Consider the following 25,726-nt stretch of genomic DNA (forward strand, 5'->3'; position numbering starts at 1 on the left):
TGGAAAAATCGCCAACACAAATCGCGGCAACACAAATCAAGGTCGACGCCAAGCTCCGCCGCTCGTCCTCGAGGCTGCCGCCGCCGCTCATCCCCGAGGCCGCCGCCGCTCGTCCCCGAGGCCGCCGCCGTCGCCGCCGCTCGTCCCTGAGGCCGCCGCCGGCGGCGCCGCCGCCGGTCGGCCCCGAGGCCGCCTCCGCCGCCGCCGCTCGGCCCCGAGGCCACCACCACCGCCGCCGCCGCCGCTCGGCCCCGAGGCCGCCACCAGCTCCGCCGGTCGACCCCGAGGCCATCGCAGGCGCCGGCGCCGGCGGAGGGAGGAGGGGCGTCGGCGCCGAGTGGAGTTGCGGGAAGTAAGGGCGTGATTAGTGATGTGAGGAGGGGAGGGAGGATGCTGCTATGATGACGAGGGGATTGGTAAAGTAGTATATGTGGGTCCCACTACCGATGCTTGCACTGTAGAGAAAATGTCTTTACAGCTCTTCATCCTACGTGTTAGGAACCTCATAGTGGATGCTTGCACTGTGAGAGGCCTAAAAGCCTCCCTGCCGGACCTCCAGCGGCGCGGCGCGACGCTTTACTCCCTTTTCCCCTTTTGGCCCAACCAGCTCCCGTCCTCTCCGGCCCACCCTAACCCGATCCGGGCCAATCCACCAGCCCACCGAAAAGCCACAAAAGAAGAAAAAAAACAGAAAAAGCAAATCTCCGTGCCTACGTCACCGCACTGCGGATTTGTCACGTATCGCACCGCATCGCATCCGCCTCGCACGCGGCCGACCGACCCCCCCTCCCGGACCCCAGCATCGCAACCCGATCCCTCTCTCCTCCCCCCACCGCCGCGTGCGCGAGCTCGAGTGCGGCCATGGATCTGCTCCCGCCGGCGACCGAGCCGCCGGCCGGGGGAGGCGGCGGCGGCGGCGGCGCCCCCGCCCCGGGGAGGAGGCTGCGCCGGGGCGTCGGGTTCCGGTCGCTGAAGATGGTCAGCGTCTCCATGGACGAGCCGCTCCCCGCGGAGCCCGTCGGCGTCGCGTACGGCCGCCTCGCCAACGGCCTCGCCTACTACGTCCGCTCCAACCCCAAGCCCCGCATGCGCGCCGCCCTCTCCCTCGCCGTCAAGGTCGGGTCAGTACTCCCTCGCTCGCTGCCCCCAACGATTTCGCGAGTTTGCTTGCTGATTTCGCGTCGTATGCGGGCTTGACGCACGCGCGCGCGCGCGCGCAGGTCGGTGGTGGAGGAGGAGGACGAGCGCGGGGTGGCGCACATCGTCGAGCACCTCGCCTTCAGCGCCACGTCGCGCTATACCAACCACGACATCGTCAAGTTCCTCGAGAGCATCGGGGCCGAGTTCGGCGCCTGCCAGAACGCGCTCACCTCCTCCGACGAGACCATCTACGAGCTGCTTGTCCCCGTCGACAAACCCGGCCTGCTCTCCCAGGCCATCTCAGTCCTGGCCGAGTTCAGCTCTGAGGTGAGAATGTGCTTCCCGCTTGTTCACGGCAATGGCTGTGCCGTTTGTTCATGGTTTGACACTGGTGCGACTGATGCTTGGTAATGGTGGTGAAAGGTTCGTGTGTCGGCGGAGGATTTGGAGAAAGAGAGGGGTGCTGTATTGGAGGAGTATAGGGGTGGACGTAATGCTACTGGGAGGATGCAGGATTCCCATTGGGCATTGTTGTTCGAAGGCTCCAAGGTATTGGTCAAAGTCCTCGTATAATTGTTACATCAATCTCCTATATGCATGAAAAAAAGTTATGTTATGTAACTTATGTTCAAGTCTAGCTCAAGTAATTTACTCCTCTTATGCTCGGTTTTATTGGTGGGGTAATAAGTTGTGGCTTATATCTTCCTATCAGTGTTGTTGTATTTGGAACTGCAAGTATCTAAATGGTATTGCTTGTTAATGTCCTTTGTCTCAGTATGCAGAACGCCTGCCTATAGGTACTGAGAAGGTGATACGGACTGTTCCTCATGAGACTGTTAGGCACTTTTACCATAAGTGGTACCATCTAAGCAACATGGCTGTCTTTGCTGTAGGGGACTTCCCAGATACACAGGTTTGTATTTGCTCTAACTTAGCATGCTCAAAATCACAATCTATCTGTATGTTGACTTTCTTTTGTGCATCATTATTTACTGCAGGCTGTTGTTGAAATGATAAAGGAGCACTTTGGCCAGAAAGCCCCACCTTCATGTCCTCCACCAGTTATACCAGATTTTCCAGTACCATCGCATGTTGAACCTCGGTTTTCATGCTTTGTGGAATCTGAAGCTGCAGGGGTTGGTACTTTATAGTGCTTCAAATGTGTTGAATATATTTTGCTAGTGACTGAATGTTTTCATTAATACACTTCTTTTTTCTGTTTCTCCTATACCCCAAAACAGTCAGCTGTTGTTGTTAGCTGCAAGATGCCTGCTGATAGAATTAAAACGGTGAAGGATTATCGGGATTCTCTGGCAGAGTCAATGTTTCATTGTGCTTTGAACCAAAGGCTGTTCAAAATATCTCGCAGGAATGATCCTCCATACTTCTCTTGCTCTTCAGCTGCAGATGCTCTTGTACGACCAGTGAAGGCATATATTATGACATCCAGTTGTCGCGAAAGGGGAACAGTCGAGGCTCTTGAGTCTATGCTGCTTGAGGTACTTTAAAACTTTGGTCTCTGAAGGAAAAATGAGAAAACGATTTTCTAGTCAATACTCGTACTACATTTATGCAAAGGTCAGGTTCCTCAAGGTTACATTTATTTAAGGAGAAACATGACTTTGTTATAGCATAATGACAGCAGATCTAGAGTGCCACCAGTTGATTCAATGTAGTACAATGAAATGTGAAATTCCATCACAACAATATGCAAGTGCATCACTCTTATTTGATTCACATATATCTTGGTGTACTCAATGATTAGCGCATCTTGCGAAAGCATACATTTTGTTATTGTTGGGAAACAACCATTTTCTCAATCTTGAGATTTATTGGGATTTCAATTCCAAGAGATTCAGACAAGTTTTCCTTTTCCTGTGAAAGAATAGGTTGCTAGGGTTCGGCTCCATGGATTTTCTGAACGTGAGATATCCATTGCACGTGCTTTAATGATGTCAGATATTGAGTCTGCATATTTGGAACGTGATCAGATGCAGTCAACAACCCTTCGGGATGAATTCTTGCAGGTTCGTGCAATTTTCTAGCTTACCACTACTCCAGTATATGGCTTAATAGCTTTCTATCATTTGCATATCATGATTCTTTTTTCCACCAGGTTTAGCCTAATGCTATGTGTTCTGAAGTTGTTATTCATTTCTTAGGCCCCTTTTTGCACAGCTTCTGCTTGTGGAGAAACTGGTGGAAGACACCTTTTGCTTCTCAGCGTAATATTAGCTTCTGGTTACTCATAAGCTGCTGCAGGCCTTTTCATTTGGCAGCATAATAACCTTTTTCTGTGTAGTAGCTACACCAAAGGGGGGCTTAGTTCAGATTATAATGTTGTATCTCATTTTCTGTACTGTTATTTTCCCATGTCATGTTTTAATATGAATTGCTGTAATAAATACTAATGTGTCTACAAGTATGTCCAACATCTCAACTAAAGCATGATGTTCATCTCCTACAACTTATCAGAAGCACTAACGTTAACTGTCCCATTCATTGCAGCATTTTCTTCATGAAGATCCTGTTGTCGGGATTGAATATGAAGCACAGTTGCAGAAGACTCTTCTACCCCGTATGTATAAGTTTTACCGAGACCTAGTTTTTATTTGGAGCTCATATTTCTAATTTGAATTCTGAATTACCTTTCCTTTATTAGTTATTACAAAATCTTGGGCCTCCTTGCATGATTCATGTCACCATAGTTATTAAATTATCTAAGTATTAATCTCTGTTTACTCTCAACTAGATATTTCTTCTGCGGAAGTGGTAAAGTTTGCAGCAAACTTTTCAACAATAAGCAGCTGTGTTATCAAGGTAGTTGAACCTCATGCCCATGCTTCTTTGGAGGATTTGAAAGCAGTTGTATTGAAAGTCAACACTCTTGAACAAGACAATGCTATTCCTCCATGGGATGAAGAGCAAATCCCTGAAGAAATTGTCAGCCAAAGTCCAGAGCCAGGGTATTAGCTGTCTCATGATTGACTGTCTTCTGTAACTAGTTTTGTTGAAATCATAGTATATTATGTTGTTCCTGTTATCAACATTTTGTTATATCACTATTCTTACCCTTGTACTCTGCAAATGCCATTGCAGGAGTATTCTTGATAAAGTGGAGCACCCAGGAATTGGTGCTACAGAGATGATACTTTCGAATGGCATGCGAATTTGCTACAAGTGTACTGACTTTCTTGATGATCAGGTTATTAGCATTTACCTATTTACTGATCCAATGCTGTTTTGTTACTTGCAGGCCTTCCTATCTTGATCTTCTTAGATCATAACACTTTCTCCAGCATTTCTCATTTTCCTTTTGAGAATACTCTCTAATGTTAGTTACATTACTAAATCAAGCTGCACTTCACGACAAGTGTATTAGGTTAGGGCACATGCAAGGTACAGATCTAGTGAATATTAGCTCAGTATTGTAGGATTGTGAGGAACACATGGCTAACTGTTTTGATTTTGTCCTATCCATTTTCAGTCTTTATAGTAAACTAGCCAAATGCCCATGCGTTGCAACGGATTATTAAAAATAGCAAAATTAAGTCCTTGTTAAAAATATTTTTAATTGAACAAGATCTTTCATCTTAAAAAGCAAAACAAAAAATGCCATGGTTAGAAAATGAAAGAGTTGCGTAGACTAGACTATAGACTGTCTACGCTAATACAAAGAGCAAGCATAGCATTTACATGTGTTGTACTATATCATGGTCCACATGTTGCATGACGATGGTGGTGATGGTGGCGGACTCACCACCACCCCTACTGTCTTTTAATAGTAGTATAGATATAGATATTTCAAGAGTCAATGATTTTCATGTCTTGACACATACAAGGGATGGCAATAGGCATCTACACCAAACTAGCTTGTGCATTTCTGACGCACTAACTGTCTAGCTCTCCTTCGTATCTATGTTTCTTTGGACATTGAACCACTGCTGCACTTTTTAGCTAACAGTTGACAGTTTATCAATTTTCTTTGAATCTGGAGCTATTCTTTTTCTGATCGGTGTTGCTATATATGAAAGCAAAATTGAGGGATGAAGGGAAAAACCGAAGTCAGCTACAACCATGAAGAAATACATCAGTAGTTTAGTGCCAATTTACCATTTGAGCGTATGAACACTACAACAGTACTGCATAGATGCTTACATTGGAATTACAGTACTGTGTTACCTTTCATGACAATAACCAGTCAACCACCTTTGTCCTGTGTCATTTAAATCATTAACTATATGAGATAGCAGTTTTTGTGTTGCAGCTGTTATGTCAAATCGTCTGGTGATTCATTTCATGCTCTTTTCAATGCTGAACTATTTGCAGGTTGTTTTTACTGGGTTTGCCTATGGTGGTCTGTCTGAATTGTCTGAAGATGAATATACCTCTTGTTCAATGGGTTCAACAATAGCAGGAGAGATTGGCATTTTTGGCTACAGACCATCTGTCCTGATGGACATGCTTGCTGGCAAGAGAGCTGAAGTCGGTACAAAAGTTGGGGCATACATGAGATCATTTTCTGGGGACTGCTCACCTTCAGATCTTGAAACTGCTTTGCAGGTCCGCAAAAAGCTTTCTTAAATATGAATATTTTAACAGACAAAACATGCTGATTGTGTTATGGCGCACTAGCATTGGGCTATCCTGTACAACTATGGCAGGCTAAGTGAAATATTAGGGAGGAATCCAATAAACATCAGAGACCATTTAGGCCCCGTTCGAGTCTTCTATAGATGAAGATTAAAAGTGGGCACGCAAAACGAGAAAGCCATTAACACGTGATTAATTAAGTTTTAATTATTACAAACTTGGAAAATAGATTTATTTGATATTTTAAAGTAACTTCTATATAGAAAGTTTTCGCATAAAATACACCGTTTAGCAGTTTAAAAAGCGCGCTAACGGAAAACGAGGAAAAATCTGTATCTTTATGAAGTTAGAATGGGGCCTTAGTTAGGAAGAGATAAGATATGGTAGGAAGATAGAGATGGGTTTTTTTTTATTATTATTATCTTAGAGATTATTTTCGTAGGGGCACCATTACAAATCAAGTAATGTATATAAAGTTTGTTCAATAAGCTTCAGAGACTCTCTTGGTTTGATAGGGAGAAACCTTGCTGACCCTAAGTGAGGGCGACTAGGCGACTGCCCTATTCCTTGGTCTTTGGACTCTTATCCTAATCAATACAGGCATAAAAACAATATCAGTGCAATACTGCAATATTATCCTAATTGCACCATATCAGGCATAACAACAATTTCATGTATTTGCAAAATGTGGACCTATTCTTATGTTTGGCTGCCTTCTTAAATACAGCTTGTCTACCAATTATTTACAACAAAGGTGGAGCCAAGAGAGGAAGAAGTAAAAATAGTAATGCAAATGGCAGAGGAAGCTATCTATGCTCAAGAAAGAGATCCTTACACTGCATTTGCAAATCGTGCACGGGAGATAAATTACGGGAATTCATACTTCTTTAAGGTATCTTAACAGAAAAACACCAATAAGTTCCATTGCGGTCTTCATATTACTGCCTAGAAGTTTACAAGAGTTCCTTTTGCAGCCAATTAGAATAAGTGACTTGAAGAAGGTGGATCCAATAAGAGCGTGTGAATATTTCAACAATTGCTTCAAGGATCCATCAGCTTTTACTGTTGTAATAGTTGGAAACATAGACCCATCTATCTCAGTTCCACTGATTCTGCAGTACTTGGTATGTTCTGTGCCTTCTATTATTGTTCAGAGGTGACGAAAAACAGTTGTAATGCTGGTTGAGTCTACTTTGTAGGGTGGAATACCTAAGGTAGGGAATGCAGTGCAGCCACTTACTCGTGATGATCTAAAAGGATTGCCATTCAAGTTTCCGGAGACTATTATTAGGTTTGCTACTGCCCCTTTTGCACTAGTTTGCCTGCATTCGTTTTATGTCCTTCATGTGTATGCAGGACTAAGAAACCATACAGTTTTCTTTTTTAGATATAAAGTTGGGTGTGTGCCGTATGGGTTTTACCCTTCTTTAATGCAATGATACGCAGCTCTCCCGCATGTTCGATAAAAAAAGTTGCCTTATGATCTATTATAGTCTTACTATAAAGTGTGTCATTTTTCCAGAGAAGTTGTTCGCAGCCCTATGGTTGAAGCTCAATGCTTTGTGCAACTAGGATTTCCTGTGGTTTTAAAGAGCACAACAATGGTATGTACCCATTCATAGAAAATTCTTTATAAAGTACCATGGAAATACTACCCACCACCTTAAATATGTGTTCTGCTGTATCTATAGACAGAGGATATTCACTATGTTGGGTTTCTAAGTAAACTTCTGGAGACGAAAATCATGCAAGTGCTTCGTTTCAAATATGGACAGGTAGAGTGCCTTGATCCTGCACACTGTCTGGATTGACCATTCCCGTAACTTTGTGTAACATTTTTTGTCCATTAAATACATCCTTTTGTTTTGCAGGTTTACTCAGTCAATGTAGGTGTCTTCTTAGGTGGCAACAAACCTTCAAGAAGTGGAGATATTCGTGGAGATATAAGTGTGAATTTTTCATGCGATCCAGACATGTCATCCAAACTTGTATGCTCTATATCCTCTGGTTAACCTGTATGCTATTTTGTTGTAAGCAGTTTCAATCTTGAGTCACTTCGAATTTCTTCAGGTTGACTTTGTGCTGGAAGAGATATCATTTCTACAAAATGAAGGCCCTTCTGAAGAAGACGTATTAACTATCCTTGAAATTGAACAAAGAGCTCATGAAAATGGATTACAGGTTTAGTGAAGTTTATCTTTATCAAATTCGTGCCAATATAGTGCATAGTGTTCTAATCTTTGAGAAACCACAGGAAAATTACTACTGGCTGGATCGAGTTCTGCGGAGCTATCAATCAAGGGTTTATTCTGGAGATGTTGGATCCACCTTTGAGGTATCAGTGTGATACTTTTTGTATGGTTCAATGCTGCTTAATTTATGACTTCTCCAGTTACTTACTGACTTATCGTTTAAGTGGTGACAAATATATTAGCACATCCTTGCATTAAAGATATACATATTAGCACGCCCATATGCTTGTAGGTCTTTAGTTGCGTTCTTGGCCCGTATTTGTCAGTCTGTCATTATTAGTGTTTGAAATTGCCCCCATTGAGTTGCTGAGTACATCCATTACTTTTATTTCTACAGATCCAAGATGAGGGACGTCTAAAGGTTAGAGAGGCTTTGACACCACAATCGATGCAAATGGCCTTGCAAAGAGTTGTGCCTTTCCCTTGCAGAAAACAGTTCACTGTAGTTATTCTTATGCCGAAGTCATCCTGCTGGAACTCGTTCAAGGCACTGCTTACTTGGAGCCCTGGTGGATTTAGCAGAGACGCAAAGGTTAGACATTCATTTATCATGCCATTTGCTTCAATTTAGTCTTTACCCATGGCTCTCCCTCACCTCACCATTTTGAGATCCGTCTTTCCTGCAGATTTTGGCTGGCATGGCTGGCGCAATAGTGTTAGCGGTCAGTTTGTGGAGATACTCACGTAGCACATTGAGATCATAGCACGTCTATCACGCTCTCGACTGTTTTAGTAAGATCCAAAAATGGATCTGTCAAGACAATCATCTGCTTGACTCCAGGTACATGAGCTGACGACAAGATTTTGGTTTCCTCCTGGGATGCTGCTTCCTATCTGAGAGTGTATGTGGTGATTGTCCGTCACAGAAAGTATACAGAAATTGGTAGCTAACAGATTCATTGCCGCATGCGTGCGCTAAGCCTGTAACACAACACCATACGATTCTTTTGTCGCAGCATACGTGCCCCGTAACAGTCACTGATGTATATTGACACCTCCCATTTCATTTGATCCTCTAGACTGCAAGTAGGAAACGGCAGGTTGCATGCTATTAGCTGAAGTAGTAGCGGTTTTGTTTCTTGGTGAGCTTTGGATGTGTGTTTGTGGGAAAACCCAGAATGACAAAAGAATATAGGAGTAAGGATGCAGACATTTGTATGCACTGTATTTGTTACCTTTACCCCTTTGTTGTACGGTACGGCACCCTATTCTTTCCGTGTTCTGTTCCATGTGCTCTTTGAGTCCAAAGTTAGATTTCTGCTTTATTTTTTTTCTTTCTGTTGTTGATACGATGGATGATAATGGACTTATCCTGATGAATAGTACTCCATGATTTGGATCGAAAAGGGGAGACGTGGCGATCGAAGCAGGCGCAGGGCCTTTTTATCCCACCGTCCCACGAGCAGCACCGACCAAACGTGTGATTTGGCACCCTTGCGAGTTTTTTTTTCTTTTTTTTTGGATACTCCTAGTATATATGGGCGAGAGATTTCTCAAGGGAAGAGGAGAAGATGTGACGAGACATTGAAGAATCCCTCTAGAACACTCGTCACGATGCCGAAAAAGGCGTTACACGGATAGACTAGACCAAGAGAAACAGGAGAGAGATGCGATAAAAACCAGAGGCAAAGCAAAGGAAACAACAGGCCGCTGCTATATATCCGCCTCCTGCTAATCCGCGACTAGGGAGTGAAGAGCGAATCAAACACCACCACCATCGCCAGCGTCATTCAGATTTCAGAGGGAGGGAGGGAGGGAGAGAGAAAGGAAGGGGAAGTGGGGGAGAAGGAGGGGAGAGGATGGCGTGCCTGCACGACCACAGCTGCGAGGATCACAACTGCGCCGCCGACTGGTCGCTCTTCAACCACATCGACGTCCCCAAGGTCCCTCTCTCTTTCTGCCCCTCGCTCGCCTGGTTGATCCGATGGATTGGCCCCCGTATCACTCACTTCGTTTGATGTTCCTCTTTGAAATTGCTGTTGATGTTGATTCCCTATTAGTTCATCTATATATTCCGCGTTTAATCGTGCGGATGAAAAACAAAAGACGAAATCTAGAGATGGCATGTTAGGGCAATGGGTTTGATTTTTTTTGTGTGTTTTTTTTATGGTGTTTGCATCATCATATACATATATACAGGTGGTGGCTCTGAACGAATCTGTGGCGGGGAGCGTCAAGTCGGTCTTCAAGCCCTGGGAACAGCGCCTCGACACCTCTGGGGTATGTAGTAATGTAGCAGTAGCAATGTCTCTGCCTACCCATGTCAGCAGTAATCGGCGAAGCGTAGGGTTTCACTAAGAGATGCGGGAGATGAAGAATCTTGCTTGTTGCAGGGTTTTAAATCTGTAACAACAAGCTGCCAAAAACATTTTTAGAACATAACCCTCATAAACTCAAATGTAGTATTATTCTTTTTGGAATGAGTGTATTATCTTGAAAAAATAGTAGTTGGGAAGGCCAGCGATCTCGCTGACTGGATTTTAGCAAATGTTTCTACATAAACTGTGAGAAGCACTTGCTAGTGCAGTGGCAGATGTGACTTAACCCCAAGTCCTGTGTTCGGTTCGTGCGCATGCTGACATTTCTTCTTAATTGATTGACACCAAGTTCCTCGTTGGTGTCCAGCGTTTTTTTTCTAGATAACTGCCACTCAGCTGCCAGTAGGAGTTGTCTAGTACTCTAGTTGCAACCCTTCTGTTTCGTTGACACATGTTGGTGTGTTCTAACATATATTGTCCTCTCGGGTCATATCCCAAAGATGGCATGAGCTTAAGGTGTTTATAGTTTAGCTGCGGTACCACATTACTTTAAGTGTTGATTGCTGCGCCTCAGTGAGAATGATATACTTCTTTTCTTGTGTTAAAATTCAATGAAGGAAACTAGCTGTCCTCCTAAATACTAGATACTAGTTAGTTCTGCACTTCTTTCCACATAGAAAGACAGTATGAAATAGATATAAAATAGTTAGGGAAGGAAAAAAAAGGCTATATGTTCATAAATGATTAAGCAAGCAGGAATGTAGTGTTAGAAGGCCAGCAGGGTGGGTATAAAAATATTTTGATATGTATATTATAGTATGATATGGAGAAAACAAACCCTTTCTTCTGCATGAGACCTTCAATATCGGCGTTCTGCTTGTATAAGGTTTCATCATTTAATTCTGTTTTTTTTTTCAAAATTATTTAATTCTGCAAGCTGTGTAGTAGCGAGCTGGAAATTTTGGCCCGTGGTATTGATTTCAACATAGATCCTGTTTCTTGACACTCCTTTCATATCTCTGCGCTGCATTCTTACGAGAAACCTTATTGCACCAGGGTTTTCTGGAGAGTAATGAGGGTGACCCTGAGTTACTTGTTTTCATCCCGTAAGTATGCCACTTGCTAATTAGATATATCATATATCTGTGTTTTCCCCACTGTTTTTCTTACTCCAATCAATTGGTGCTTTGTGTGCAAGCTCGAAAGGAACACACAACCACATCCTGAACTATTTTTGTACAATCATCTTCTGAATGCAGGACTGCAGTAGTGTTTAGACCAAAACTGTTTGATGTTTCATTAGTAAGAACATGTAGCGTATGGACTTTTAGTTTTCATCCTTTGTTTGTGTTATTGTTCTCAGCTCTCACTCCAAGGTATAGCTTGTGCATGTTGAATTGATTGATATACCCAGCAGCCATTAAGTTAAAAAGATGTCTGTGAAGGAAATAGACATCCATCTTGTTGGTTAGTGTTATTGTACTCAGCTCTCACTCCAGGCCTGTTGGTTAGTGTTATTGTACTCAGCTCTCACTCCAGGCTAGTTCTTGTGCATGTTGAATTGATAGATATTCCCAGCAGTCATTTATCAGTCTGTTTGCGCTTCCTTTGGATTATTTTTGCACATCCTTCTATCAATTGTTTGTGCGAAAGCTTCAATGCTCTTTAAACATGCTTGCGCCAACTGCAAGCCAGCTTTTGCACACCATGAATTGTATATATGCTGTGAAAGGGTAGTCCTCAATAGGTAAACTGGATGCTATAGACCCATCCAAAACATTTTCCCCCTTCCATTAGGATATTATCCTGGAAAAAACAAGTAGTGCTCGGTCCGAATTAGAAAAAGCAGAGATAACGATCATACAATATGCTTGTCAGTGCTTCTTGTGCTCTACTTTTGCAGAAAGTTCATGTCCAGATACATTTAGTTTTGTTGATACATTTATTTTTGCTCTCCATAGCTTGCTGTGTAGACTTGTGTATGAGCTAAGACTTGGTTTTTATCCCTTCTATTCTGTTTATAATGCCTATCCAGAATTTATAAATCTGTGTAATCCTTTGTACCCTTTGGTTGTAGGTTTACATCAGACGTCAAGATCAAGAGCATCTCTGTCGTTGGTGGTGCAGATGGAACAAGCCCTTCTAGAATGAGAGCGTTAGTCTCAGAGCTCTATCTTTTCTGTTACTTGACTCATCTATTTGTCCCTCTTAACAGAATGTAATGGTATAAAATTTATTAAGAATACCTTGACATATGTTACAGGTTTATCAACCGAGAAGGCATTGACTTCAATGATGCTCAAAATATGCAACCTGTGCAGGTGTGGTTTTTAATTTTCTTCTCGTCTTATCCATGCCATAATAAGAAGATATCAGCTGTAATTTGAGGTGGTATTTGTTTGATTAGGAATGGGAGCTGGCAGAGAATTTGCAGGGAGTTCTTGAGTACCAAACAAGGTTTTTCCATTTCCCGTTTGTTCTGGTCTAGTATGCTGGTCTTGCTAACATTCATGAATCGTTCAGTCAAATTGTAATTTTCAAGCTAAAAAAGTGTGTTTCTGAATATTGTTCCATTAGGCGGGCAAAATTTAGTGGGTATACGCAATACTCTGGTGCTAGGCACTCTGAAATTCATTATATGCTTTCATTGATGGTAATGTGAACCGATACTAGTAGAGTTATTTTGCACTGACGGTAGTGAAATTTCACACTTTGCATATAAGGTAGTAGAGTTATGCACCAGATTGCTTTGCTTTCTTGCTTTTTTTTTTAACTGCTAAGCTTTATGTATGCTCAACACGTAGCAGCTTGGCTTAACTTTTGCCCTATCTTTTATATGATTTTGCTGCTTTTTCCAGGTATTCAAGGTTCCAGGGTGTGGCTAACCTAACTCTACATTTCCCTGAGAACTTTGGAGGTGACACAACTAAGATATATTACATTGGGTTGCGTGGTGAAGCTACTCAGGTACCAAAGCCTTGCTTATTTAGTTTAAAAAGGTAATTGGATATCGTGCTGATGCTTTGATTTCAAAATTCTGCCAATTGCAGAACAAAAGGGATGTTATGGCCACAATTGTGTATGAAATAATGCCTAATCCATCTGATCACAAGTAAGTTATTATGATTTGAAACTACTCTTGTCATTTATTTTTTTAAAAAAGAGACTATTTGTTATTTCTACCATTTCTGAAATAGTGAAATTATGAAAGGGCTGCATATTGTTATATGCTTCACACAGCAACGATTTTGCCAGTGTATCACTCTAATAGTTGCATCATCGCTTTGGTCTCCTTTTCTTTTTAACGAGTCTGAAGGTTGTGATTTAACTAATGTAGTTCCCATCCTCCCAATAAATATATCAAGATTTTTTATGTTCCTAGCATTGTTCCAGTTTGAAAGCTTGAATTGCTAATTGAACAGCATTACATACTTAACCAATGTTTTCATTGATACTTGTAGCTCCTTTCTGATTCTAAATTATAACCAGGAGTTTTTGTCTTCAAAAACTTTTTACGAAATGAATAAACTTTTTACGAAATGAACAGGGAGTTACTTTTATTTAGTACTTGAAGTTAATTCATCCAATTCCTGAGTGCTAACACTCTGTTTCCATGCAAATGTCTTGTTGAACTCATTGTCATTATTCTTTAGCATCTCCCGCTTCCAATATCAGGCAGCTTTTATATCTCCCTCTTTGTGATGCAGAACTAAGTCTGAGACTGGAGGTGGTTTCTCGCATGTTGAGTAGGCATGTCAGGTGAGATAAATCTTAGTCGACAACGCCCCAAATCACACAAACTCGTACTGTTCCTTTTGAGGCTATAGCAATGTAATAACTCTATATGCAAATTTTTCTTCGGTGAAGAGCATGGAAAGCAGATCGGTGTTGGATGCTGCTATCAGCTGTGATGACCTTCAGCTCTACTAATAAAACAATCCAGCTCTTGGAGACCAGTAGTAGCTTGACTTCTGAGTGCAGAACTCGTGTGCCTGTCGATACTGACTACATCGTCAAAAGTTGATGGCTTGTGCAATTTTATCGTAGTCTTTAACTGTCTGTACTTATTGTCCATATCGCGTTCAGTTCAATGGTAATGTGATACTTGCTAATTTTGTTCAGTTTGAACGTGAATTCACTTTGCAAGGCGGTAACGAAATGCGAGTGTCTACCGTCGTAACCTGACTACCTGGGTAACCATGCTGTAGACAGAAGCAGGGCGTGTGATTGCCTGTTTTCACGAGGTAAAGAAAGAGTAAACACGGAGAAATTGGTGCTTGCAAGATTGAATTCGTAGTCGTTTAGGTGAATACGCAATCTTGTGAAATACGCATGGTGCATGGGATTCAAATCCAGTATACCCTCTCTCCATATGTAATATCCTTATCGTCTCACTGTGTAAGACACTTCTTGCTGGCATACTATACTAGACTCTCAATAGTTAATAGTTTGAGAACTTGACATTCTAATAAGTGATTTCAGATGAAAATGGCATCAACCTTTGTAGTTGTAGCTCTCATCGAGCCGTACAACCTTTTATGTAAAGTTTATCTCCATCCAAAGTTGTTATGAAATTTCAAAAATATATTTTATCCAAACATACCTAAGCACTTCTAACATACATTTGGGCATATAAACTCTCAAATAAAAAATAATTGCCAACTACTCTGTCCGTCTCAAAATATAGCTACTTTAGAGATTAAGGGGTGAGGTATAAAAACGTTTCAAAATATAGCAATGTCGGGTGTTTTTTTATGGAGATTAAGGGGTGAGGTAAAAAAAAAGACTAGAGTACACTAGAGATAAGGGTTACGGAGATAAGGGTTACGGCAATGAGGGTTATTTTGGATATTGTCACAACTGTTTAATTTAAACCTCCTAGAGTCCAGGACAGCTTCAAGTCTTCAACTATGCAGTCCCGGCAGTTAATGGTGGAGCATGTGGTAGTAGGATCAGGTAGGGCAGTTGGTTCATGCTACTGCTGGAGGCCTGTGGCGGTATTATTTCCCTTCTGATCCTGCGGTAGATGTATTGCCACGATTGATGAGCACACCAACATTATAAAGATTATTACAGCATGAAAACAAAATGCCATGATGATCAGATGGCGAGTGGCGCAGTTGTGTACATGTGTGTTTTACAAGCGCATGTAAACATCTGCTTGAGACTCTTATGTATGGGCATGGGCAATAAAAATGGAGAACGAATATCCACACGTCATTGTTATTGATCAAATTGGTGTTTGCCATCTTTTCTACACCCCGTAATATAAGGCATGCATATATTTTAAGATTTAAATTTAAAACATTAATCAATAATTAATATAATATAAATTATTTTTTTCTAAAAATAATATTATTGGATTAACATTTGAATTTACTTTTAGATAGTTATAATTTCGTTGCCACAAACCTTATAATATATGAAAAATTAGTTTTAGAGACCATACCATATTTGACCATGTCTAATATTATGGGATAGAGGAAGTACTATTATCTTCATCCCAAAATATAAAATCCTAGTACAAGATAGAACATTTTCTAGTACTATGAATTTAGACAGCCCAAGAAATGTCCCATACGGTATTATGGTTCTTATATTTTGAGATGAAGGAAGTAACTTATAAACCTTATCCCAAGCTACTACAATAATAATCTTAGAAATAGAATAAATATAAAAAATATCAGATACGTGGACTTCTTAGGCCATTCACAATGTGTCATGGTGCAAAATTGAACCTAGATGCCACATTGGATAAAACTCCTATAAAACAACTCACCGTCCCACTAGCAGACACTTTTTCATCTTCTCTCTCTTTTTTGCCTTTCCCAACCCATCCCTCTTTCCCAACCATCCCTATCCGATCCCCTCTCCTCTCACCTCCTCGCGACCTCTATTGGTGGCTACGCCGTCATCTGAACCACCTCTCTCATCCTCCCTCCATCAGCGCTGCGCCACCTCACCTTTTCCTCCTCCCGCCGGCACCCCCCCTCCTACCCGCCTTGGCAGAGACGGACATGGAAGCTTGGCGGCAACGGACTTAGCGCTCGGGGTGGCAACGGACATGGAGCTTGGCGTAACAGACTTGGCCTCCCCTCTTCTCACGCACTGCCACCGCCTCCGCCGCCGGTTCGCCTCCTTCGCGTCTTCCTCGCGGAGGTCGCTGCCGACCAAAGCCGTGTGACCTTGTCTTCCTCGCGAAGGTCGCCGCCAACCCGAGTCACGAGACCTTGTCTCTCCTCAATCCGATGATGTTGTCCCCACTCTAGTCGCCACCGTGCCTTTCCCCCTCGCCGGTCTGTTTGCGGGCTCTATCTAGCTGGGGGCAGGGCGGGGACGACATGGAGCTCGACAGCACTTCCCAAGTCATCATCGTCAACCTTCCTCTCTCTTATGCTTTTCGCATGCTTTCTGATAAAAGCCATCTGTTTATCACAGGGTAATGAAGAGCATCGGGGGAAACAATATATACGCACGTGGAGAAGAATCTCCTACACGGAGGGTTGAGGCCAAATCATAGGTATTTAGGGTGTGTTTAGTTCCATGCCAAAATTGAAAGTTTGACTAAAATTGGAAGTTTGAAGAAAAAAGTTGAAGTTTATGTGTGTAGGAAAGTTTTGATGTGATGGAAAAGTTGAAAGTTTGAAGAAAAAATATGAAGGGAGTAGTATTCTATGGCCGAGTTTAGTTCTAAATTTTTTCTTCAAACTTCTAATTTTTCTATCACATCAAAACTTTTCTACACATAAACTTCCAACTTTTCCGTCATATCGTTTCAATTTCAACCAAACTTTCAATTTTAGTGTGAAGTAAACACACCCTATGAATGGAACGTGGAATTATTTTTCTTCAATTTTCCTCTAGCCGGTATTAAAAAAAGAAAAAGAAAATCCCCACCCAAACCCTAGCCCCGCGCCGCTCCCTATCCCTCTCCCGCCTCCTCCCCCTCGCGCCGTCGCCATCGCCTCGCGCCGCCGTCTCCGAGCGCCTCCGCCTCGTAAAAGTCAAAACCGTGTGCAGCCCTAGAAAGCCGCACAAGCTGCAAAACCCTCCTCGTCTACCCTTCCCTCTCTGCTCGCCGCCGCCGCCGCCGCACGCCTTCGAAGATGCTCGACATCAACCTCTTCCGCACGGAGAAGGGCGGCGACCCGGAGCTGATCCGCAGGTCGCAGCGCAACCGCTCCGCCTCCGTCGAGCTCGTCGACGAGGTCATCGCCCTCGACGACCAGTGGCGCCAGAGTAAGAGAGAGGGGGTTTCTCACTCACCCGGGCGGGATCGAACCCCTTGCGGATCCGCCGTCCCTTCCCTGACCACTAGTTATGCTTGTTCGCCGCAGGGCAGTTCGAGCTCGACAAAATCCGGCAGGAGCTCAACAAAACCAGCAAGGAAATCGGCAAGCTCAAGGCTGTACGTTCTTCTCGATCCGATCCATTTTCGTGGCCACATTGCGGGTTTTTTTTTTTTATTTGCGTGTGAGACGGTGAGCATGCCGCTGTGCAGAAAAAGGAGGACGCGTCGGCTCTGATTCAGAGCACGGAAGAGATTAAGAAGAGGTTGGCTGCCAAGGAGACGGAGGTGCAGGAGGCCAAGGGCACGCTCGATGCCAAGCTCGTGACGATCGGAAACATTGTGCATGAATCCGTCCCTGTCAGCGATGACGAGGTGTGTTGAAAAGTGGAATGCTTAGATTTCGTGACTATTGATAATTAGCACAGTTTTTGGTCTGTTAAGTTTGTTAGATTTGCAGGTTTCCTGGCACTTGTTTATAATGCAGAGACAGTAGAACAGCTGTTCAGCGCAAACCCTATAGTTGTGTGGATTAAAAAGTTTTTGCTATTCCATTTTAGTATGGCTTAGTAACACGAACAACATTGCGTTAATTGAGATATGCTAGGTTCATCGATTGTGGTTTTTCTATATCCAATTGTAGAAATTCGAAACAGATGCCCTGAATTCCTCTGAAATTATATATCTAGATATAGAGATTGATTCTTTCTTTGTAGGCTAACAATTTAATTGTACGGACATGGGGAGAGAGGAGGCTGGAGGGTAATTTGAAGAATCACGTGGATCTTTGCAAGATGCTTGACATAGTAGCTTTGGAGAAAGGTATATGCTAAAATAATTCTCTCATTTGAATTATTTTTATTCTAAAATGGTTGCTTGGTTTTGGTTTTTTCAAAGTTCAAAGCATAATACTTTCCTTGATGATAGTTACCAGAATAGCTTGTTTCTGCTGGAGGTTCCATTATAGTTGCTTGTGATTTTGTTCTTCTTTTGTTATCATTTCCAGTTAACATAATATGGAGTATCTGAAGATATAGTCGATTGCTTGTTCGTGCATTTCCCTTGAGATATACTTCCATTTTCTGTTTTGAGTATAAAAGCCCAAAATCTTATAATGAATTGTTATTTAGGAGAGGTTTTCTACCATCCTTGGAGAGGTATATACCTCATACTTGATATATACAACAGGGTTACCAAAATTAATGCTAAAAGTTGGAATAAAGGTTGAAAACTCATCTTTGTAAATATTCTTGAATTTTTATTTCGTAACATGTACATGTGTTAGTCAGGAGGTATATTATCTGCAAGGTGGAGGTATATACCTCGTACTCCCCCTGTCCCAATTTACAGGGCACACACAATATTTTGCTAAGACCAAGAAGCTTGCATGCAGTTTATTTTCTTCCTGATCTACCCCTATTAAATCTAGATAGTTCAAGCACTTCCTTTCCTCATGCATGAAACCAATAGGTCAATTTAACCGGGGTCAGATTGCACACGCAACTAATTCGACCAATACCTCCTCGCTTGCATGCATGCATGCAAATTAGCCGGGCACTTTTGGCCGAAAGCCCCAGCATGTCCTGTGTTTTGGGACGTTAACAAAAAAGTAATATGTGCCCTCTAAACTGGGATGGAGGGAGTAACTAACAATATGTGGTATATATACCTCTATGTACTCTTCCCAAGAATCAGAAATGCTTTGTCATTAGCAATCATGAATTTATCTTCTAATCAGTTTAATCAATTTATTTTTTTTATCACTAGAACAATAGGGAGGTATATACCTCTCCAAGGATGGGAGAATAGTAGAATACCAACATTTAGGAATATGGATAATTGCTCACTCTTTGATTAAAATTAAAAATGATCTTTGATCTATTCACAGAATCCCACTGTTGCCATTTTTTCCTGGTCTCTCAAATTTATAGGTTACTTACTGCCTATCCAATTTTTGCAGGTGCTGATGTAGCAGGTGGAAGGGGTTATTATTTAAAGGATGAAGGTGTCCTACTGAACTTGGCATTGATAAATTTTGGACTCGCTTTTCTGAGAAAGCGAGGCTTCAAGCCAATGCAAACTCCTTTTTTCATGAGAAAGGAAACCATGGGAAAATGTGCCCAGTTGGCCCAATTCGACGAAGAGCTTTACAAGGCAAGTCAAATGAAACTCTGGTTTTATACATCATTGGTATTGAGAATCGTGGTTGTGGTTTCTAATGTTTTCATGAATTAAATTATGTTTTATATATTCTTTTGCTGTTCTATGTTCACGAATTTGCAGTAATTGTAGTTAAGCAGTCCGGAAATGATACATTCAGTCTGATCAAGTGTAATTTCAGTGGTATGAGGTCAGTTTTTTTCTTTAATGTAACAAGTTCATAACAAATAGTTGCATTTGACAGCTAACAGGCGATGGAGAGGAAAAGTATCTCATCGCTACATCCGAGCAACCGCTGTGTGCGTATCATCTAGGTGATCGAATTTATCCTGCTGAATTGCCAATTAGGTGGGTAATGTCTAAATTTAGGTAGTTTGGTTTGGTTGATGTGCGCTAGCAGTTTGATGATAGTTTTGCCAATTTAGATATGCTGGATATTCCACCTGCTTCCGGAAAGAAGCTGGTTCACATGGAAGGGACACGGCTGGTATCTTCAGAGTCCACCAATTCGAAAAGATTGAGCAATTCTGTGTTACAAGTCCAAATGACAATGAATCCTGGGAGATGCATGAAGAAATGATAAAAAATTCAGAAGATTTCTACAAGGAGGTAGACATCGGAAGCTTCGCACATCTTAAGCACCTTGTTACATGCGGAACTGTCTTTTGATGTCTAATCATTTCTTCATTGTCTATTATACAGATTGGCCTACCGTACCAACTTGTCTCCATTGTGTCTGGTGCTCTTAATGATGCTGCAGCTAAGAAGTATGATTTAGAAGCATGGTTCCCTGCATCAAAAACCTATAGGGAATTAGTGTCCTGCTCAAATTGCACAGATTTTCAAGCAAGGAGACTTGGTATAGGTTATGGCCAGAAAAAGGTATCATTTCACTTGGATGCTGGTAGATCAAATTATCTTAAAAGTCATCTGTTATTGCAACTGATTTGATGTTCAAATTGCAGAATGATGAGCAATCCAAGCAATTCGTTCATATGTTGAACTCAACATTGACTGCCACTGAGAGGACCCTTTGCTGTATTTTGGAGAACTTCCAGAAGGAGAATGGTGTCGAAGTTCCAAAAGCATTGCAGCCTTACATGGGTGGAATCGATTTCCTTCCTTTCAAGCTGGATAGCAAACAAGTTGCTCGACTCCAAATCAAATAATCCAAATTCAAAGGTCCGTCTCTACCTCTAGGCTCTAGCAATCCCCTTTCTCTAACACGTGCAAAACTATAATCTGATTTTATTTTTATTTGGGTCTTCTCTTGACAGGGAGATGCTATCTGAGCTAGATGAGGAATCAACAAAGATTTTCTTGCTTTCAGACACTACTGGATGTTATTCATACTTCTAAAAAATGCGTGTTGTTCAGAACTTGTATCAATGATCATGATGTTACAGTTTTGGCTCTCATTTGAGTGTATTGATTAGCACAATGTCTGACCATGTACTTGCACAGTGATATTCCGTAGAATGTCTGGCTATCTTGGATATGTGTGCTTAATTTGCCGTAAAAGATGTATTCATTTTCATGGCCTTTAGGGCCTATACTAATTTGTTGCATACAGTAAAGCTCTACTTGTCTTAATATTTGTTCTTATCGGCTTTTATGGCTGATAAAGTATCATTCTGCATTTGGTTTATTAGCTACAGCTAAAATTTAAATTTTGAAACTTAATTTTGTAATTGATTTTAGCGACCTTTTTCAGCGTAGCCTATTTCTTAACCTTAGTTATTTATATTGATAAAGCAACTTTTTTTGTGAGTGAATTACATGTTGGGCCAGTTTTTATTACCATGGTTGCATATTGGATTAGGATTGAACTATAATTTTCACTTTAGACTAGTTATCTTTGCATAACTTTTCAGTTTAGGCCCGTTCTACTCCAGATCTCTCTTTCGTCTCCAAGAGCCAGCATATGATCTGAGCAGGGTGACCGTGACACACAGCAAATCGAGCTCATTACTAGCTGGAAACAAAAATGAAAAATGAGATGTCTGTCTTTGCTTGTTCACTGTAGGCTGGAAGCAAAAATTGGAAAATGAGAGATCTTTGTGCTTTGCTCGTTAACCCGGGGGCTTTTGCTCATTCACCCAGGGAATTTGAAAGATCTCACCAGGAAAATATAAGCTCATTGGCCAATGGAGAGGCTGCAGGAGCAGCCTTGAATCAGGTACAAGGACTAGAGGAGGATGAACTAATGTAAGGACCATGTTATTGGGGTGTGGACTCACTAGTCCAAGGTGCAAAGCGTGGTAACAAATATGGTCTAAAATGAAAAGATTTGATATCACCTAGTCCAATATACAACTTGGGTAATAAATGTAGGTCCAAAGTGCGAATCGCTCTTTATTTTTCTACCGTCACCTGTTGACACTTTTTACCCCCTCCGCGCATAACTTTTGTCACTAAGCTTTGATTTCTTTTCTTTATGTCACCACCTCCATCGGAGAGGCGCCTGTGCTGTCAATCGATGCCAGCGGCCACTGAGCAAATTCATGGTGGGAAAAGGGGTTTTCATGTAATTTTGATGGAAAGTGATGCGTAGCACTATTTATTTTCGGAGTGGAGCCGTGAAGCCACATTTTCGCCGCTCCAACTTGACAGTATAAATTTTTTTTTTGGGAGCGATCCACTCCATTCTGCTTTAGTTTTTGATGAATTTGAATTGTTTGCTTGAGCTCCAACTCTAAGTAAAATGAATCTTTTATTTTTGACATACTAGGTAAAATGAATCTTGGAGCGAGAGATGTATATCCTATTAGGCGTGTTCGCTAGAGCCAGTTCCCAACCCAAACACCGCGCATGAAAAACGAAACGGTCCATTAGCACGTGATTAATTAAGTATTTGCTAAAATTTTTTTCAAAAATGGATAATATGATTTTTTAAAGCAACTTTCGTATAAAAACTTTTTATAAAAAACGCACTGTAAGTAAGCGTGTGAGTGGAAAATGAGAGTAGGGAGTTGGAACCAGCTTAAATCTTGAAGTCGGTATCCTGCTCCATAGTCCATATCAGGGTCGAGCAGCCCAGTAGCAGGCCCACAAGGCCTAACCAAAGGTGGAGCAAAGCCTCCATACTCTGCGCTGCGCCTCCTCCCCCCTCCATCCATCGCCGCCGCTTCCGCTGCGCTCTCCTTCATCGCCATCGTTGTTCGCCCTACGCCCGGCGGCGAGGAGAGGACGGGAGGAGACGGTCACCGAGAGCGTGTGCGGGTCACCTCGTGCCCTAGCGGGGCGCCCCATCGTGGTGGTGGTGGTGGAGGATCCCGCGCCGGCATGGAGGGAGGGGACAGCGTCCTGGACGCGGTGCTCGACGAGGAAGCCCTAGACTACGACGGCGATGACGTCGAGATGGCGGACGCGGACGACGCCGTAGAGGAGGCGCAGGCGCAGGAGGATCCTGTAGCCATCACCGCCCCCACTGCCGCCGCCACCGGAGGAGGAGGAGGAGGAGGAGAAGGCGATGGCGGCGTGGGGCAGGCGGGGAAGAACAAGAACAAGAAGAAGAAGAGGAAGAAATCCGCGAGGACGAAGAACAAGGGGAAGCCCGACGGGCCGCCCAAGATCGCCGACATTAACAGGTATAAACCCTCGTTTTTCTGCTAACCTAGGGTTTAGTTTGGGTTGATGCTTATGAGCTCTTTTAACTTTGGCTTGTCCACAATCGTCGGGAGCAGTAAACCCAAATCGACTTGTGCCACAATTGTATCTATGAAAGTTAATGTGAATTTTTTTGTGCGAGAAAGAGACTTCCTACTGACGTTAACTCAATTATGCCCCCTACTACTGCAGTTTTCTGTTTTAATTTAGTTGATATAAAATAGAGTCAGACTGTTACTTGCATTTTGGTATGGTTATTATACATCGAAAATGTCTATCCCTTGTTTTAAAAATTGTAAGAGGGCTATAAAAAACTGGAGTTTTAAGAGGGCTAGGCTTGCTAAGATACATGAGTTTTGGCTTCTCTTATGATTATTTCTTGCTGAGAGAATTGCATTTGCTTCTTACTGTCATGGTTTCTGTTTCTTGTCCTAACTGCTTATCCTGCATGGTTCTGGCAGATTTGTTAATGAAACTTGCAAGCGCTTGAAGGAGAAGAAGTCCTATCTTGTTTGGAATGCTGTTGGCTGCCTTGGTGTTTCTGCTATCAGTGATCTTGTTAGAGAGGTATGCAATTTTTACACGGAATAGTTAAATAAGTATACTGATCAATGTTTAGACTAGTTAAAACTTGGTGCAACATTATTTTGGTGTAAGCTACTGTCTAAACCTCTCAAATGTCCCATCATGCCTCCATGATACTCCTAGATTGGTAGGTATTGGCCAAATGGCCTTACATAGGACATCTGTTTGCCCACTACTCTTACAAATATCACTGCCCTGATTCTTTGCAGTTACATGGATTAGTTTGTTAAGTGTACTTGAGAAGTTTGGCGTTTCTCAGAAGAGTCTGAATAATATTTGCAATCTGTGTACTTGATTGGTGGCAAATCCAGTTGCAGTTAAGTTTCTGTTCATAGTTATGTATATGTTATATAATTCTGATTGTATGTAAGAAAAACATGAAATGTCTAGATTGCCCAAAAATCATTCGAGTTATGGATAAATTGGTGTAGGTGATGTTAAATCACAGTTGTGGTGAATAGTATGTAATATTCTTAGTTTTACTTTTCTGAAGTTGTTATCTATTATTATTAAAGCCATTGGGTTCCAGGTTGAGGCCATCCAGAAGTGTGGAGGCCAGATTGTTGCTGATGGAAGTCGCTTCCGCACCGGTGGTGGAATCCTGTGGAACATCTTGAAGTCACGGGAGCCAAAGGCATATAAGGAAATTATGGCGAAGGGAAGGGAGCTTGAGGTATGACACTGTCATGAACATGCTTGTTTTTCTTAACATTCCTTCCATATGGATGCTTTTAGTGCTTTCATTACTATCCTTTACGTAAAATAAATATAACCATTAAACTTATAGTATCCAAGCCAACTATGTTGATCATGAGTCATTTCTAAACCTCCTTTACGTAAATTGTTATTGATGGTATTTTTTGTATTGTGAGCTGTTAATAATTCATCACAAGTTTACGTCTTTGTACCACTACCCACTGTTTAATTACTAATTAATTGATTTACCTGCTTTCTCCTTTCAGAAGCAATTCAGGTACAAACAAGGCAGGCCGCAAACGAGCAGAAATGAAGATGCAAGCTCACAGGGAAGTGCGCTAATTGACGAGGATATTGAACCACATGGTGAAAAGGAAGTATCGGATGATCCTGAGCGGTTAATTGACGCGGAGAAGTCACCACATGTACCTGATAATAACAAAGCTGAACGCAAACCATTAGCAGACAGGATTCGTGTTCCTGTTGCTTATGATGATCTATTTGAAGAGGGAGAGATACACGAAGGGGATGCGCCATGAAGTATTTCGAAAGTCTTGCCCTTTCAACCCCTCTTGAGCGTTAATTCTTGAAGCAAACATCACCGAATGGGAAAAAGGGCATGTGTATTAATCGACATTACAGTGAGGCAATTCTTTTTCCAATTTTGCCTTTATATGTGCCTGATTGGGCAGTAAGGCAGCGGATGAGTTTTTTGTTGAGAGCAGTGAGCTGAAACAAACTCAATATTAATGGAAAGTTACGGCGGTATGTTGGGTTGTCTATGCGTTTGCATATCTCAATTTCTGCCCCCTTAAAGGCTTGTCTTGTCTGGATAATCCAAAGAGCGAGGAATTGGAGGGGATTGAATTGGAAATAATTTTACACCTTGTGAAGGGGATTATCCGAACATACTCTTATTTGTGAGATCAAGGAGGGCCCATGAATATTACGTAGGTGGGCTTCCAGTAGGATTCTGGTTAAATCAGAGTGCTCATAAATATTAGGGACAATATTATACACATGCAGATGTGTTTTTAATAGGATTTGGGATCAAGGATACTCGTGGGTATGTGATATGTGTGCGTGTGCTTGTTCCGTGTAATCGGAAAAATAAAAATAAAACTCTATTTTTCTATTGATGGAGT

The 25,726-nt window shown here is 42.0% G+C and overlaps 4 protein-coding genes across 4 annotated transcripts; all 4 read left to right on the top strand.

Moving 5' to 3' along the window:
* Positions 1–810: 810 nt before the first annotated feature.
* LOC127760371 (zinc protease PQQL-like) lies at positions 811–9,200 on the top strand. Its single transcript, XM_052284610.1, has 21 exons — positions 811–1,121; positions 1,221–1,467; positions 1,564–1,689; positions 1,916–2,053; positions 2,139–2,276; positions 2,382–2,639; positions 3,030–3,167; positions 3,649–3,718; positions 3,893–4,106; positions 4,240–4,345; positions 5,470–5,703; positions 6,461–6,625; positions 6,708–6,857; positions 6,933–7,024; positions 7,256–7,337; positions 7,425–7,508; positions 7,605–7,721; positions 7,804–7,914; positions 7,988–8,068; positions 8,323–8,517; positions 8,612–9,200. Exons 1-21 carry the CDS (start codon positions 862–864, stop codon positions 8,687–8,689), a joined length of 3,084 nt encoding a protein of 1,027 aa, XP_052140570.1. The 5' UTR covers positions 811–861; the 3' UTR covers positions 8,690–9,200.
* Positions 9,201–9,468: 268 nt separating this feature from the next.
* LOC127760376 (uncharacterized) lies at positions 9,469–14,377 on the top strand. Its single transcript, XM_052284622.1, has 10 exons — positions 9,469–9,868; positions 10,125–10,205; positions 11,300–11,349; positions 12,321–12,398; positions 12,507–12,564; positions 12,651–12,700; positions 13,102–13,210; positions 13,294–13,355; positions 13,951–14,002; positions 14,111–14,377. The coding sequence occupies exons 1-9, from the start codon at positions 9,785–9,787 to the stop codon at positions 13,991–13,993; spliced, it is 615 nt and encodes a 204-aa protein (XP_052140582.1). The 5' UTR covers positions 9,469–9,784; the 3' UTR covers positions 13,994–14,002; positions 14,111–14,377.
* Positions 14,378–17,137: 2,760 nt separating this feature from the next.
* Positions 17,138–21,284, top strand: LOC127760374 (serine--tRNA ligase-like). Its single transcript, XM_052284620.1, has 10 exons — positions 17,138–17,482; positions 17,581–17,651; positions 17,745–17,906; positions 18,248–18,353; positions 19,492–19,685; positions 19,936–20,039; positions 20,117–20,300; positions 20,394–20,573; positions 20,657–20,873; positions 20,969–21,284. Exons 1-9 carry the CDS (start codon positions 17,350–17,352, stop codon positions 20,858–20,860), a joined length of 1,338 nt encoding a protein of 445 aa, XP_052140580.1. The 5' UTR covers positions 17,138–17,349; the 3' UTR covers positions 20,861–20,873; positions 20,969–21,284.
* Positions 21,285–22,733: 1,449 nt separating this feature from the next.
* On the top strand, positions 22,734–25,397 carry LOC127760375 (uncharacterized). The gene is made up of 4 exons (XM_052284621.1): positions 22,734–23,281; positions 23,762–23,867; positions 24,415–24,558; positions 24,848–25,397. The coding sequence occupies exons 1-4, from the start codon at positions 22,977–22,979 to the stop codon at positions 25,118–25,120; spliced, it is 828 nt and encodes a 275-aa protein (XP_052140581.1). The 5' UTR covers positions 22,734–22,976; the 3' UTR covers positions 25,121–25,397.
* Positions 25,398–25,726: the final 329 nt, after the last annotated feature.

Source organism: Oryza glaberrima, chromosome 1 (assembly GCF_000147395.1).
Source record: "Oryza glaberrima chromosome 1, OglaRS2, whole genome shotgun sequence".
NCBI classification, from domain to species: Eukaryota; Viridiplantae; Streptophyta; class Magnoliopsida; order Poales; family Poaceae; genus Oryza; species Oryza glaberrima.

Excerpts from the sequence above, each read along its gene's own strand:
- LOC127760371 (XM_052284610.1), top strand. The coding sequence starts at position 862 with ATGGATCTGCTCCCGCCGGCGACCGAGCCGCCGGCCGGGGGAGGCGGC. Across the intron at positions 1,122-1,220 it reads TCCCTCGCCGTCAAGGTCGG|GTCGGTGGTGGAGGAGGAGG; the intron begins GTCAGTACTCCC and ends GCGCGCGCGCAG. Across the intron at positions 4,107-4,239 it reads AGCCAAAGTCCAGAGCCAGG|GAGTATTCTTGATAAAGTGG; the intron begins GTATTAGCTGTC and ends ATGCCATTGCAG.
- LOC127760376 (XM_052284622.1), top strand. The coding sequence starts at position 9,785 with ATGGCGTGCCTGCACGACCACAGCTGCGAGGATCACAACTGCGCCGCC. Across the intron at positions 9,869-10,124 it reads ACCACATCGACGTCCCCAAG|GTGGTGGCTCTGAACGAATC; the intron begins GTCCCTCTCTCT and ends ACATATATACAG. Across the intron at positions 12,565-12,650 it reads AAAATATGCAACCTGTGCAG|GAATGGGAGCTGGCAGAGAA; the intron begins GTGTGGTTTTTA and ends TTGTTTGATTAG.
- LOC127760374 (XM_052284620.1), top strand. The coding sequence starts at position 17,350 with ATGCTCGACATCAACCTCTTCCGCACGGAGAAGGGCGGCGACCCGGAG. Across the intron at positions 17,483-17,580 it reads CGACGACCAGTGGCGCCAGA|GGCAGTTCGAGCTCGACAAA; the intron begins GTAAGAGAGAGG and ends TGTTCGCCGCAG. Across the intron at positions 17,652-17,744 it reads AAATCGGCAAGCTCAAGGCT|AAAAAGGAGGACGCGTCGGC; the intron begins GTACGTTCTTCT and ends GCCGCTGTGCAG.
- LOC127760375 (XM_052284621.1), top strand. The coding sequence starts at position 22,977 with ATGGAGGGAGGGGACAGCGTCCTGGACGCGGTGCTCGACGAGGAAGCC. Across the intron at positions 23,282-23,761 it reads AAGATCGCCGACATTAACAG|ATTTGTTAATGAAACTTGCA; the intron begins GTATAAACCCTC and ends TGGTTCTGGCAG. Across the intron at positions 24,559-24,847 it reads CGAAGGGAAGGGAGCTTGAG|AAGCAATTCAGGTACAAACA; the intron begins GTATGACACTGT and ends TTCTCCTTTCAG.